This window comes from Aquarana catesbeiana, linkage group LG05 (genome assembly GCF_042186555.1).
Source record: "Aquarana catesbeiana isolate 2022-GZ linkage group LG05, ASM4218655v1, whole genome shotgun sequence".
Classification (NCBI taxonomy): domain Eukaryota; kingdom Metazoa; phylum Chordata; class Amphibia; order Anura; family Ranidae; genus Aquarana; species Aquarana catesbeiana.
In genome coordinates, this window is record NC_133328.1 from 576,011,677 (window position 1) to 576,028,246 (window position 16,570).

Consider the following 16,570-nt stretch of genomic DNA (forward strand, 5'->3'; position numbering starts at 1 on the left):
GTTTATCCAACACCCCCCTCCGCCAGACTGATAGTGCTGCTGTCTGCTGTCCCCCCTGTGCTCCTTTATCTAGAGTGGGAGATTAAAGCCTAAAAAAATAAAACAAATGCAGCCACCACATCTAATGATTGGTAATTGCAAAATATTACATTTTTGTTTTTCAGGTTAATATTTGTGAACCACTCCCCAGTTCATGCACACTACAGTATTGAAGATATTCTGAACAAACAGTAAAAGAACTTTAAAGTGGACTCTCCCAACCCTAAAAGCCTTTGGATCTTCTGAATGCCCCCTTCCCCCACTTCCACAGTCATAAAAGTCTGAACTCTGCATCACTAATGACCCCTGAAATCTGCATCACTTTCCTACTGAACCTCTGCACTGCGCATCCCTTTAAGCCTCACCCAATAGCCAGCACAGTGAAAGCCGCATCCTCTAGAAGCAGAGCCCAATTTATTATTTTAAAACTAACCCTGTTCCTGACTCCTGCACTCACATTTCTTTTTGCTCCTTGCACTTGGTAATTTATCCAATCCTGACTCCTGCACTCCATATGTAGGTATAACGATCAAGTTTAGGCAAGATGATTGGGGGGGGGGCACAGTCTGAAAAGTTTGTAATGGGCACTGGGGGACCTTTGTCCCTGCACTGCTAACACTACCCTCTAAAGTGAATGACGATTCTGTTGTCCAAGGGTGGGGTGGCTACACTGGTCCTCCAGAGATACAGTGGAGGAGTGAATGCAGCCAGCCTAAGACAGGAGGTGCGATACTTGCCCATCACAACATTAACATAAAGGAATAATGGCTTGGAGGAAAAAAAAAAAAAAAGGCAACCACAACATCAAATGATTGGTAAGCTACAAAAGCGGCAGCACTAGCTTTGTTCTTTAGGGTTTCTTTGATTTTCACCTAATGACCACTCCAGTAATTCTGTTTTTCAAAACAAAAAGTTGTCTTGCAGATGTAGCAGTTACATTATTGAGACAAACCATTTAACACTGACAGAGGGGCATACAATGATCAGCTTTTATTTACTTATGTAAAACGTTTTTCCCAAAAGAAAAAAAAGAAAGCCGTTTGCTCCAACTGCTTAACGTCATTGCAAATTCTTTTTTTTTTTTCTTTAAAAACAACAAACATGTTATACTTACCTGTTCTGTTGCAGTTTTGCACAGAGCAGCCCTGATCCTCCTCTTCTCCGGTCCCTCTTTGGCACTCCTGGCCCCTCCCTCCTATTAAGTGTCCCCACAGCAAGCAGCTTGCTATGGGGGAACCAAAGCCAAGCCATAGCTCCGTGTCCATTCAGACATGAAGCTGCAGCCCGGCCCCCTTTGTCTCCTCATTGGCTGCCTGATTTTGATTGACAACAGTGGGAGCCAATGGCACCACCCTGCTGTCTCAGCCAATGAGGAGGGGAGGGAGTCCCGGCCAGCGAAGACACTCCTGAAACATCGCTGGATCTAGAGGGACCTCAGGTAAGTATTAGGGGGGCTGAGGTGGGCTGCTGCCCACAGAAGGTCTTTTTTATCTAAATGTGTAGAATGCATTAAAGTGGAGTTCCACACAAAAATCCCCCCCCCCCTCCGGTGTCACATTTGGCACCTTTCAGGGGGGAGAGGGGAGCAGATACCTGTCTAATACAGGCATTTTGCGCCCACTTCCAGGCATAGATAGCCGAGCCACCCGCGGGTATCTACGCCACTTCTGGGCTTTCTCTGTCCCCCCGCTGTGTTCTGGGAGACACACAGGTCCCAGAAGACAGCAGGGACCAGTGGGATCACGCATGCGCAGTAGAGAACCAGGAAGTCAGGCCACAAGGCTTGACTTCCTGATTACCTTAACGAAGATGGCGGCGCCTCCACCTGAGAGCCGAGGGACAGATCTGCTTCAGGTGCCGACATCGCGGGCGCCCTGGACAGGTAGGTGTCCTTATTTTAAAAGTCAGCAGCTGCAGTATTTGTAGCTGCTGACTTTTAAAATAAACAAAAAAATTAGGCGGAACACCGCTTTGAGATTTAAAAAAAAAAACCTTGTTCCTTTACAATCACTAAGTATTAACTGGAGCTCAACTTTAAGTTGTTGGTGTATCTAAATCTGCTAATGCATCCAACACGCTCCTCTCCCCAGACTGACAATGCTGCTGTCCAAATGTGTGTCTGTTGCCCCTTCATCCAAAGTGAGGGCACCCTAATACAGGGAGGTGTGTTACTGGCCAGAACAGGGGAAAAAAAAGTCTAAAAAAAGAAAACCTATAATATATATATATATATATATATATATATATATATATATATATATATATATATATATATATATAGTCTTTCAAATAAGTGTGTTAATGTCAGCTTGGATTACTAAGCTCTGTAAATAAAACGCTTTATAAATAAAGGAAGCGAGGAAAACACGTGAAAGTGGGGCTACACCTCCACTTGATGGCTGGGTACACAAATACATAGTATTAAAATAGGCAACATTTCATATTTACCGAAAAAAAAAAAAAAAAAAAAAAGTGTGTGTGCGCACGTATATACCGTATACATTTATTAGAGGTCCAAAAAAAGAGTCACTGCACACCAAAATATCTTGCTTGAAATCCAAGTCCCCCTTCACTTTAAAGAGCTGCACAACAGTTTCAAGCCTCCCATCTCTTCCTCAAGTGGAACAATCCTGAGGAAGAGCCGGGAGGCTTGAAACGTATGCAGCTCTGTATGAATCATATATGGACAATATCGAGACAATATTGAGACATGGATTTTGAGCAATATATTTTGGAGTGCGGTGACTCTTTTGGAGATCTACATCTCCTACACCCATTGTATGGGATGTGCATTCCACTTATACATATACACACACACACTGATCAGCCATAACTTTATGACCACTGAGGGGTTAAGTAAATAACACTGATTAATTTGTTACAATGGAATTTAAAAGTTGGTGGGATGTATTAAGCAGAAAGTAAACATGTTGTTCCAAAAGTTTATATGTTGAAAGAAAAGAAATGGGCATTGCAGTTTGTGGTGCATGGCCATAGCCACAGACTGGTGAGGGAGTCCATACTGACCCGTGTCCACAGCCAAAAGCACCTACAATGGGCATATGAGCATCAGAACTGGACCACAGAAAAATGGAAGAAAATGGCCTGGTTTGATGAATCACATTTTCTTTTACATCATATGGATGGCCTGCTGTGTCTCTCTGGAGAAGAGCTGGTACTAGGATGCAGTATGGTCAATAGGCAAGCCAGCGGAAGCAATGCGATACTTTGGCCAACATTCTTCTGGAAAATCTTTGGTCCTGCCACTCATGGGGATATTACTTTGACACTTACCACCATGAAAACTGTATTCCCTGATGGCAGCAACCTCTTTCAGCAGGATAATGCGTGCTGCAACACTGCAACACGGGTTCAGGAATGGTTTGAGGAACACAACGGCTTAGAGGTTGTGACTGGGCCTTCAAATTCTCTAGATCTCAATCCAATCGAGCATCTGTGAGATGTGCTGGAAAAACAAATCCGATCCATGGACAACCCACCTTAAAATTTACAGGACTTGAAGGATCTGTGACTGGCGGCTTCATGCCAGAAACCACAGCATAGCTTTAGAGGTCTAGTGGCATCAATGCCTCGATCGGCCAAGGCTGTTTTGTCGGCAAAGGGGGATTAATGGCCGATCAGTGTATATTTATTATACACAAAACCATTGTAGTCTCCCTTTTAGGATCAAACTCACTGTAATCGCAATTTGCTGGAGTTTGCACAAAAAAAAACAGAGCAAAGTTCAGCAACATTAAGAAGGAATCTTGTGTGTGACCACAGAATACAGATATACATGGTACAGTGGTTTCAGCAATGCACCGCTCAGCACATTACAAGACAGTAGCCAAAGCTTCTGTATGGCAGAAAAGCAAACACAGCAAATATGACATATAGAAAAGAGCCACAGTCGGCCAAAATAGACAGAAGCACATAGCAAACCCAGAAATTTGCTTACCTGTCACATTGCTGCATTATAGAGATTTCCTTAATAATTTCTTGAAGGTCTGATTCCACAGGAACTTGCTTGATTGCAACGACCTGACCAGACTCTTTGTGAATGGCCTTAAATACGCTTCCATAAGAGCTGCGCAGAGACAGAAATGAAAGATTAGCTGACACAAATAGCAACGCTTTGAATCAATAAAACCTCAAAACCATTTTTCACGATAAAAAGCAGCGATCGTGACTCTTATATGAAATAAAAATACGTCATACTTACCTGTAAAATCCTTTTCTTTTTCATACATCATGGGACACAGAGTCAGGCTAATATTCATTACCTACTGGGACGTCCCGGAGCAAAAGCCTTGAGGGGAGGGAGACACCCTGCCAAATAGCCATCAGAACTTATACGGCAGCTCGCAGTACACTACGGCCGAAAGCCGAATCCTCGGCTGTTCGAACATCCACTCAATAAAATTTTGTGAATGTATACACTGAAGACCAGCTAACAGCCTTACAAATCTGAGCCACAGATACCTGATGGCGAAAAGCCCAGGAGGTTCCTACACCCCTGGTAGAATGAGCCCTCACCCTAAAGGGAGGGAGCTTTATGTTTCAGACCATAGGCCTGAATGACCAATTGACGGACCTAACTGGCAATGAAAGCTGCCTGTCCTTTCTTGGGTTCCTTTGATAAAACAAAAAAGAGTCTGATCCTCGGATCTCCACAGATCTAGACAAATAAACCTTGGCTGCCCAGCCAACGTCCAAGGAGTGCAGTCGTCTCTCTTCCGCCTAACGAGGCTGAGAGGAAAAAAGAAGGTAAAATAATGTCCTGATTTTAACCCCTTCCCGCCCAAGGACGTCATATGACATCCTGAACTTTCAGTGGGAATATCTGAATGATGCCTGCAGTTACAGGCATCATTCAGATATCCTTGTCTTCAGCCGGCGATTCTGTGCACCATCTCTATGACCGTCGGAGGCCCGGGCGAGACGTTATGACGTCACGTCCGGGCCGCGGTTGTAAACAAAGCCGTGATCGCAGCTGGCAAGCATGAGATCGTTGGGTTTTTTTTTTCCGATCTCATGCTTTCCAGCCTGGAGGAGATTGACCCCGCAACTCTCCATAAAGAGGATGTGTCACGAATGATTCCTATTACAAGGGATGTTTACATTCCTTGTAACAGGAATAAAAGTGATCAAAAAAAAAAAAAAGAAAAATGTTGTAAAAGAAAGTAAAAATAAAAAAAATAAAGTAAAATAAAAAAAAATAATAATTTAAAAACACCCCTGTCCCCGGTAGCTCGAGCTCAGAATCGAACACACACACACACACACACACACACACTAGTCCCGCACATATATGTAAACGCAGTTCAAACTACACATGTGAGGTATAGCCGCGTGTGTTAGAGCACGAGCAACAATTCTAGCACTAGACCTCCTCTGTAACTCTAAGCATGTAACCTGTAAAAAATTTTAAAGCGTTGCCTATGGAGATTTTTTAAGTACTGAAGTTTGGCATCATTCCATGAGTGTGCGCAATTTTAAAGCGTGACACGTTGGGTATCTATTTACACGGCGTAACATCTTTCACATTATATAAAAAAATTGGGCTAACTTTACTGTTTTGTTATTTTTCTGAAATCATGAAACTGTTTTTTTTCCAAGAAAAACACGTTTGAAAAATGGGATAAAAAGTTGCAATGACTGCCATTTTATTCCCTAGGGTGCCTGCTAAAAAAATAATAATGTTTGGGGGTTCTGAGTTATTTTCTAGCAAAAAAATTATGATTTTTACATGTAGGTGAGGAGTGCCAGAATAGGCCCGGTATGGAAGTGGTTAATGAAAGGCCGATACTACTTTTGGCAAAAAAGATGAAACAGCTTGTAACATGACCCTGTTGTGGTGAAGGATCAAGTACACCCTTCTAGCCAAGGTGATGGCCATCAGAAAGGCTAGCTTGCGTGACAGCAAGTCTAATGGAATTTCCTTGATAGGTTCAAATGGTTGTTTCTGTAACACAGACAACATCAAGTCCCAAGGACACATAGGTGACCTAATGTGGGGAAGCAAGCGAGTTACCCCCTGCATAAAGGTTCGTATCAGTGAATGGGAGGCTAAAGGCCTTTGGAAGAATACTGATAGGGCCGAAACTTGACCTCTGATTGTACTCAAAGCCAATTAAATTTCCACAGCTGACTGTAGAAAAAAAGAATTCCCCCTATCACGTATTTCCGAGTATGCCATTTTCTGGCTTCACACCAAGCAATATAAGTCTTCCAGACTTTATGATAAATTTTTCTAGTGACAGCTTTTCTAGCATTCACTAGAACACTACAGATCCTGAGATGTCACAGCCCTTCAAATTTAGAGACTGTAAATTGGGGTGGAATATAGGACCTGGAGACAGTAGATCGGGGCGACGTGGAAGCGTCCATGGCCCATCTATTGTCAGTCTCACAATCTCCGGGAACCAGGGCATTCTGGGCCCGGCTGGTGAAAACAGAATGACTGGAACCCCCTCTTTCCGCATCCTGCGCAACAAATGTGTTAGGAGAGGGATTGGAGGGAAAGCATAAACCAGGGAGTACTGGCTCCATGGAACTATCAGAGCATCTGCTCAGATTGTCAGTGGATCCCATGTTCGGGACACAAAATTGCTGTAGCTTGTTGTTGAACCTGGATGCCAGTAGGTCGACCTCTGGCCATCCCCAACGCTGCAAAATTTCCTAGAACACCTCTGGGTGTAGGGACCATTCCCCCAGAGAGATCAGCTGGCAGCTGAGATAATTCACATTCAAGGTCTCTACTCCCGGGATATGGACTGCCGATCGGCACATGTCCCTCCGCCCAGGATAGTATGTGGTTCACCTCCTTCAGAGCTGAACGACTCCTGGTACCACCTTGGTGGTTTATATAGGCCACTGCTGTTGACGAACTGAACCCCGATGGGGCAGTCCTGAAGGTCCACCGTCCAGAACCATAGGGCCAGACGTAATGCTGCCCGTAATTCCAGGACGTTGATGGGCAGGATCTGCTGTCCCTGACCATTTCCCCTGAGCTGTGAGCCCTTTTAGGGTCGCTCCCCAGCCTGAGAGACCAGCATCTGTAGTCAGTACTCTCCAAGTTAATCAGGAGAAAGGATTTTCCCTTTCGCAGGTTCTGATCCTGCGACCACCAGTTTAGGCTTAAGCATGCACGAGGAGATAAGCACATTGGATAATCCAGGGCTTTTCCTCTTCTGATCCAGGCCAACAAGATGTCTTGTTGTAAAGGCCTGGAATGGAACTGGGCATAGGGCACAGCCTCAGAGGATACCATTCTCCCTAGAAGACTCATACAGAGCTGAATGGAGGGTTGTTTGGTGCCCCTTACCTGATGCACCTGAACCTTCAGGGCACAGATCCTTACAGGTGCCAAGAATACTCTTGCTTGAACTGTATCTAGGATCAGACCTAAATACTTTAGACTTTGAGCTGGTTTCAAGACTTTTTGGTATTTATGATCCAGCCTAAGCTTTTCAAATACCACACTGTGCATATTATGCTCCATTCTAGAGCCTGTAATGAGAGATCTCTGAGCAGGAGGTCAGCCAGATACCCGAGCACCAGGATCCCTTGGACCCTTAAAAAGACCCAGTACTGGTGCTAGGACCTTTGTGAACACCCAGGGAGCTGTAGCCAGCCCAAAGGGTAGAACCACAAACTGAAAATGACCTTCCTTTACTGCAAAACATAGGAACCTCTGATGAGGCTGAAAGACAAGTATGTGTAAATACGCCTCATTTTTAAATCGATGAAGGCTAGAAAGTCTCCCCTCTGGAGTGCGGCTACCACTGGAGCAGACAGACTCCATCCGAAAGGACTGCATCAGTAGATACTTGTTCAGGGATTTTAGGTCAAAAATGGGTCTTGTGTCCCCATTTGGTTTCTGAACTGTAAACAGGTTTGAGTAAAACCCAGTGCCCCCCTTCGGACACCGGAACTTCTACAATCACTCACTGATGCACTAGATGATGTAGTGCCTGAAGCAATAAGTTTCTTTTTGGAGGATCCAAGGGAATGCTGGATCTAAAAAACTTCTGAGGGGGAACCCCCCGCAACTCCAGATTGTAAGCGCGAGAGATAATTAAGGTGACCCACTTGTCCTGAATTATTGTTCTCCAAACGTCCACAAAGTGCAGCAGCCTTCCCCCCACTCAATGGAGTGGGGGCGTCCCCTCAAAAGGAGGGCTTGGTGCTGGGTTTAGAAGAATCTTGGACCCAGGGCTTCTTCTGGCCCTGGCCCTGTGGCTTGCCCCTGGCCCTAGCGCCCTGTTGGAGGCGGAACCGCCTTGATGCCGTGACAATGGAGGAAGCAGTCCCTGAGGTTTTAAAATGAGGAACATCTGGTGCTTTTCTTCACAGGAAGTAGAGAACTCTTCCCTCCGGAAATCTTTTGGATATATTTGTCCAAATGATCGCCAAATGAACATTCCCCACGAAAAGGGAAGCCTGCCAAAAACTTTTTACAAGGAAGCTCAGCTGACCAGTTCTTGACAGCCCTTTCACACCGGGCCGCTGAACTGGCCAAAGAAAAAAGGAAGCATTTAATAATGACTCCAATTTCTTGTCAACAGAGTCTTTCAAGCCCTGTGCGTTATCTACCAGACAAGTTAAATTCTTGTTTAAGGAAGAGACTGCTGCATCTACAGCTGGCATGCTCCATTTTTTTACCAACTTTTCATCCATGGGATATAAAAGGGAAAACCTCTTAAGAGGAACAAAATCCTCTCAGCATGTTCCCAATCAACATACACCGCCTCTTCCAACATAGCGTGTAGGGGGAAAGCCTGTGCAGCCTGAAGAGGCCTCAGGGATCCCAAAGAGGACCAGGGGGGCTCAGTCACCTCTGCAAGAGGCAACTTAAAGGCAGAACCAACCCTTTCGGTCAGAGTCAGGATCAAAACCCTCTGACTGAGAGGCAGACATCAACTAGATATCTTGTCCAGATTGCTCGGAAGCAGAATCATCTGCCAGGCCCTCTACAGAGTCCTGAGCTTTAAGCTCTTCCCCATCCTCAGCCCATTCCTGCTCCAGACTAGGAGGCTTCGGGGAGGGGGATCTGTCACGCTTCCTGCCACCCCGCAGGATGGAGGCAATTATGCCAGTAATCCTGTGCTCTAACCCAGCTAGACACGAGGACAGTTCATCCTTGGTGATGAAGGGTGAAGCAGCAGCGTTGATTACAGGCACAATACCAGATAGGCGCATCGGCTCAGATTGCCCAGAAGCCTCCGGTCCTTCAGGGGATACAACACTAGGGATACGACTAGGTTCATCAGGAACTACTGACGACATCGGTGTGCCCTTCCCTGTAGTGTTAGTCCCGCTCCTCTTTTTTAAAGACATTAACCGGCCACAAAAAGGAGTACTTGGGTGTAGTATTAAAACACCTCACAAGGGAGACCATGTAATAGGGCTCACCAAGCTCCTATGTAACAATCCTGCTAAGCACCTCTAGCCTGTCATGCGACACTTGGTGACTCACGTGACCTGGGTAAGGGAAAAAATGAACCGATGCAAGCGTCTGTTCAGAGCCTGCTCTGTGTCCCACAGCTGCCTTTTGGAAGCACTGCATGCTTTGCCTACCCAGCTTAAACAAGCTGGGTGTGCGCCAAAACGGTCTGTGCGTGGTCCCAGCGAACGGGCATGGCTGTATCCGGATAAGATGCAAAACCTCGTGCGCCCAGATAAGAGGCTACTGCGCATGGATCAGGGAACCAGGGGAGGCATTTCCATCACTTACGTATCACTGCTGGCCTCTCCACGAAACACCCTTACATGTTGGCATGGGAGAGGGACCTCGCTATCGACTTGGAACCTGAGTCCTGGTATTCCAGGCTTTGGGTAGTTTATAAGGGCATATTAAATGTCTCTTTAATAGAGGCAAGTGTTAAAGTTTTGACAAGGTGGTATCTGGTTCCCACTCGCTTAGCTAAGACGTACCCATCATCATCATCATCATCATCATCATTGGCAGACTGCTTTAGGGGGTGTTCTCTTCGAGGCACTATGCTTCATATATGGTGGGAATGTCCCAGGATTAGGGGTTACTGGAACAGAGTCTTCTCAATGATAAGTAAAATAATAGGCCTTGAACTCAAACAAGCTCCCTCAATTGCCCTCCTGAATGATGTGCCAGGTAATATTCCGTGGCCTACGAGACGTTTAGTTTATTTTATTTTATTATACTCAGTGAAATACTAAAGCGCTGATATGTAAAGTGTGAAAATGAAGTGAATACTGTGCAAATATTTGTAAGTATGTGATTTAGGCAGAAATTAACCAAAATAATTCCAAAATAGTCCCAAAAAATTAGGATAAGAGTGAAAAATTAGTGCAAAATCCCAATAGGGATGTAAAACAGACCAAAAAACTAGGAAATAACCAAATAATAAAAGCTGCACCAATATAAAAGTGATCTGATACCACTACAGAAATAGGTATTCTAATAAGAAAAAAGTATGCTACAATTAACTTCCTAAAACATATACATATTGTACATAGTGCCGTGAATACAAAATAAAGTGAAGCACATGCCTATTGAACAGATGCCGCAGATATAATAAAATCAATTTTCATAATGCCTTCATTAAAATAAACCAAAAGAACAAAGACAAAAATTGGATGGTAATCTGGATCCTTCAGGGGCTATGGGCTTAGATTGTAAGCTCTAAGGAGCAGGGCCCTCTGATTCCTACTGTATCAAATTGTATTGTGTTTGTACTGTTTACCCTCAAGTTGTAAAGCGCTACGTAAACTGTTGGCGCTATATAAATACTGTATAATAATAATAATAATGGGTGAATGTTCTATATGTGCTCAGCAGGAGAACACACCGCAGATGCTATTGCTGGTAGCTTTAGTCAATAGTTCCTTAGAGATGCAAGTCTCACCTCCTGCACTTCTGACACCCTCCACTGATAGTTTTAGTTTCCTCCCATTTACATTCATGCAACCGTAGGAAAGAAAGGGGGAATATCATTGCGCAATGAACCACCTCCACATAATAGACTTAAAAGCATATGTGTACTATTGAGTCACATGGTTTGGCAAGTAACAGCGCTTTTTTTGAATCAATCAGACCTGTTCGCGTTCTCCTTCCTCTCACCGATCAGTGTGTCTAGCACACAGGCAGATCGGATGGCGGATGACGTCACTGGCTCCTCCCGACGCGTTGCGTCACGTCACGTGACTTTATCAAGGGTAGCCATGTGACCGCACGGACTCCATCTTTATGCTCGGGATAGCGTGCCGGTTGCTCAGGATAGCGTGCCGGTTAACAAAAAGGAGAGCCAGACCTAACTGGTGCCCTCGTGTGTAAGTGGCCTTAGACTGGCCATAAATGACTTTTTTTTTTTTTTTTTTTTCAAAGAACCAGCGGGCGGTTTGAAAACAAAGGGATTCCCCCCATCCACACAAGTAATGCGGATGCAGGAATCCCCCCCTGTGCCATTGTATTCCAACAGTGGGACTCCTCTGCTGTCAGAATACAATAATCAGCATGCGGTAGTCGCTGATCAACAAAAAGTTTTTCAACATTCTCATTTGACAGAAGTCAATCGTAAATCGAATTGTCGAACTGGTAATAGATAAATCAAAATTTGGGCAGTCCCTGCTGAATTTTGATCCATCTATGGTCAGTTTTGCATAATAGGTCACCTGGAAGGCCTCATGTGCACAACTTTTGGAGGCGCAGGCACACATTTATCATGAGTTCCCCAAAAGTGAAACACCACTGCTTGGTGAATACATCATATGTGACCCTCCAAACATCCATGTGCAGGAGGCCTAAAAGCAGCCTTTATATGCTTACCTTTCCAGCAGCCAGTGTATTAAAAAGCCATCATGTCACTGCTACGCAGCTGCGGCAGGTATTCCACACTTCCAGGTGCGTAGAATAATTGCTTACCTCATTACTGTGGTTCCTTCAACTGCCTCATGTCACTACAGGACATAAAAGATGGAGGAGGGAAAACAAGAATTCAACACATTTAACAGTTGAATACTTATAGCAGCTGGAGAACAAGGATGTGGTGGCTTTTCAATACAGTATGTAGGCCACTGAAAAGTTAATAAAAAAAAAAAAAACACACAACACAGGTGACCTACTGTGCTGACAGAGTCACTTTAGCCCAAGATACCACCAGGACACCATATTTAAATAAATGGGGCACTTCAATGTCACCAAGAGAAAGTAGTGACGTTTTGAGGCCATGGATCCTGGTCACACATGGTAAACTTCACTTAAACCTGCTTCTTACTCAGGAACCGAAGTCAGAAACCTTAAACGGAATGAAAGAAAAGAACCCGCAGCTCCAGGTGAGGCAGTGCAGCCTAATAGAAACTGTGGGTGCCCGCCCCGACTCACCCCCGTATGCAATATAGAACCAAGAAATGGCTGCACACCACGACTAGTTCCAAGATCTTTCATTGGACATCCCAAAAGTGACACCATAGACCACAACACTTCCCTGTTCTGTTCTGAGAGGAGTGACAGATCCTGTGTTCCTATTAGCTAGGAACCACTTCCTCTAGTCAGTCCCCTCCACCTTCAGTTAGAATCACCTCCCAGGGAACACAGTTAACCCCTAGATCACCCCCTAGTGTTAACCCCTTCACTGCCAGTAACATTTTTACAGTAATCAATGCATTTTTATAGCATTGATCGCTGTATTAATGCCAATGGTCCCAAAAATGTGTCAATAATTGTCCGATGGGTCCGCCATAATGTCGCAGATCGCCGCCATTACTAGTAAAAACAATAAAAATACAAAATGCTATAAATCTATCCCCTATTTTGTAGACGCTATAACTTTTGCGCAAACCAATCAATATACGCTTATTGCGATTTTTTTTTTACCAAAAATATATAGAATACCACCTATCGGCCTAAACTGAGAAAAAAATAGGATTTTTATTACAGCTTACCTGTAAAATCCTTTTCTTGGAGAACATCATGGGACACAGAGCCTTAAGGAGGAGGGCCCATTAAAAAAAAAAAAAAAAAAAAAAAAGATTAAAAGTCAGCAGCTACAAATACTGCAGCTGCTGACTTTTAATTGGACACTTACCTGTCCCAGGGTCCAGCGATGCGCGGGATCGAAGCCCTGCTCGTCTCCCCCTCCGTTCGGCGGCGCCGGCATTGCAACTGTGGGCGCCAGGGTGTGGCTTCACAGCCGGGCACCCACTGCACATGCGCGGGCGGCGCCGCGCACCGTGATTGGCCGCTCAGTCACCTGGGACCTGTAATGGGTCCCAGGTGATTGACAAGAGGGAGGGAGCAGAGCCGAGTCCTCCCTGTGCCGAGGGGGAAGTGATGTCACCAGCCCAGGCACTGAAAGAGGCAGACTACGAGGGACCCCCTAGCAACAGGCATTTAGAGGAGAGTTAAAAAAAAAGAAAAAAAAATTTCCAAATGTTTTTTTTTATTTTATTTTATTTTTTTTTTTTTTTTAGGAATTTTCATGTATTTTTTATTTTTTGGGTGGAACACCACTTTAAGTAATTACTTAATGGGTTATAGGCCACCTTCAGGTGTTGACACTGGTTATACCCAATCAAGGAAGTTCACTTCCTATATAACCCCTCCTCCTTCCAGGAGCACATCAGTTTTTGTAGCAAAGCAATATACTTAATCCCAAAAGAGGGGCGGGACCTCTGTGTCCCATGATGTACACCAAGAAAAGGATTTTACAGGTAAGCTGTAATAAAAAATTCAAGTTAGACTTACCGGTAACTTATTTTCCTTGAGTCTTTCAGGACAGCACTTGAGAGAGAGTGACTCCTCCCCTTGCCAACAGGAAACACCTCTTCCACCAAACTTTAAAAGGAGGCTCCTTTCCACACATTGTCAGTAGTAGTAGAGAACCTCCGGCCCCAAACTGGAACACATAATCGAGATATGATTAGTCACAGTATATATATATATATATATGTAAAAACAATAGGGCGGGATGCTGCTGTCCTGAAAGACTCAAGGAAAACAAGTTACCGGTAAGTCTAACTTGAATTTTCCCTTATCGTCTTTCAGGACAGCACTTGAGAGGATAATAGAGACTTACCCCCCTAGGGAGGGACCACAGCCTGCAGAACCTTTCTGCCAAAAGCCTGATCACCTGCTGATAGGAGATCCAGTCTGTAATGACGGACAAACGTTAAGTAGCTTGACCACGTAGCCGCCTTACAAATCTGATCTGGGGTGGCACCAGCTCTTTCTGCCCATGTAGTGGCCTGCGCTCTTGTTGAATGAGCCCTAATTCCCAGCGGGGAAGATAAACCCATTTGAGAATAGGCTACAGAAATAGCTGTTTTAAGCCATCTAGCCAATGATGCTTTTGATGCTTGTTGGCCTTTCTTGTTTCCAGAAAAAAGAACAAATAATGAATCTGAAACTCTAAACCCTCCTGTTACTTCCAAATACTGTAATAGGATACGTCTTACGTCTAAATTGTGAAACTGCTCTTCCTTTGCACCCGAAGGGTTAGCAGAAAAGGTTGGTAGAGTAATCTCTTGAGACCTGTTACTAAAGCTTGCCACTTTTGGCAAAAACCCCGGATCTATTTTAAGGACAACTCTATCAGGAAAAACTGACAAAAAAGGCTCTTTTACTGATAGGGCGTGCAGTTCACTAATCCTTCTTGCTGAAGTAATTGCGACCAGAAAAATAGTCTTCAAAGTTAAATTCTTTAGGGATATGGCCTGTAAAGGCTCAAATGGTTCTTTTGCCAGAGCCTGCAAAACCACCGAGAGATCCCAATTTGGGAAATGCTTCACCGGTACCGGTCTCGACCTGGAAAGTGCTTTGAAAAATCTCATGATCAGAGTTTCTGAAGATAAGGATCTCTCCAGATAAACTCCCAAGGCAGCCACCTGCACCTTAAGAGTGCTGACCGCCAGATTCTTGTCTGCACCTTTTTGCAAAAATTCCAGCACTGAAACTAGGTCTTTAACCCCCCTATGTTCTGAATGACAGAAAGAAACATAGACTTTCCATACTTTGGCGTAAATATCCCTGGTTACCTTTTTCCTACTGGAAAGCAACGTAGCAGTTAAACGTTCTGAAAAGCCTTTGCTTCTCATAATTGCTCCTCAGATACCAGGCAGTGAGCTTTAACCTGCCTACCTCTGGATGAAGCACTGGCCCCTGAATCAACAGATCCTGACTGAGCGGGAGATGCCAACATGGTTTGATTGCCAACTGCAGAATCGTGGAAAACCAAGCTCTCTTTGGCCAATATGGAGTAATCAAAATGATTGATACTCTCTCTTTCAGTATTTTCCTCAACACTAGAGGGATTATTCGGAATGGAGGAAAAGCATACCCTAGGTGAAAATCCCACGGATGTGCCAGAGCATCTATCCCCTGAGAGCAAATGTCTCTCTGAAGGGAGAAAAAATTCGGGAGCTGCGTGTTTTGTTTTGAAGCAAACAGATCTACCTGCGGAAGGCCCCAAACACTGGTGATTAATGCAAACACCTTCCTGTTCAGACTCCACTCTGATTCCTGAACTTTTTGTCGGCTCAGATAATCCGCTACTTCGTTCAATGTGCCTTTTAGATGGACTGCGGATAGAGATAGTAAGTGGTTCTCCGCCCACTCCAGAATCTCTACTGACAGTAAGTGAAGGTCCCTGCTTCTTGTGCCTCCCTGTTTGTTCAGGTAGGCTATGGCCGTGCCATTGTCCGACAAAATCTGGACATGGCAACCTATGAGGTTTTGAGAGAAGAAAGCTAATGCTAGGGCAACTGCCCTCAGCTCTCTCCAATTTGAGGATCTTTGGGCCTCGAACTGGGACCATGTTCCCTGCGCTAAGGCTTGACCCATGTGGGCCCCCCATCCCTGCAAACTGGCGTCTGTTGTGACCACTTTCCCGGTCGGAAAAGACCAAAGAAGACCTCTTTGCAGTACCACCTGACTTTTCCACCACCAAAGTGAACGTTTGACTCTGGTGGGAATCTTTACTTTTGTATCCAAACTCTCCGTCCTGTGGTTCCATGTCCTTAGAAGGAACCTCTGGAGCGTCCTGAAATGCAGCCTTGCCCATTGGATGGCTGGCATTGAAGAGGTTAATGTCCCCAGAGCCGACATAACCTTTCGGACTGAAATCAGTTGATTTGTTTGTAGTGCCATTATTACCCTTTGGACCTTGATCTTTTTCTCTTCTGGGAGAAAAATCTTTTGCTCCACTGAATCTATCAAATAACCCAGAAACAGTACTTGCTGAGCTGGGATGAAATTTGATTTTTGAACATTCACTATCCACCCTAGTGACTCCAAATGACTGCGGGATTTGTTCAAATCCTCCTGCAACTTTTCCCTGGATGGGGCAAAAAAGAGGAGGTCGTCCAGATATGGAATTACCTGGAGTCGAAGAGGGGCGAGAGCTTCCGCCATTATCTTCGTAAAAATACGGGAGCTGACGACAGGCCGAAGGGAAGGGCCCTGAACTGAAGATGTATAATCTCCTTGCCCATATTCACGGCAAACCTCAGGAACCTCTGGGACTGAGGTGCTACAGGAATATGAAGATAAGCA

At 44.7% G+C, this 16,570-nt stretch overlaps 1 protein-coding gene across 1 annotated transcript in view; it reads right to left on the reverse strand.

The window, feature by feature from the left end:
- STK3 (serine/threonine kinase 3) overlaps positions 1-16,570 on the reverse strand; it is a 385,808-nt gene that overhangs the window by 319,330 nt on the left and 49,908 nt on the right. Inside the window, exon 3 of the mRNA XM_073632031.1 lies at positions 3,998-4,126. Within this exon, the coding sequence (XP_073488132.1) occupies positions 3,998-4,126 (129 nt within the window). The remainder of the gene's footprint in view (positions 1-3,997; positions 4,127-16,570) is intronic.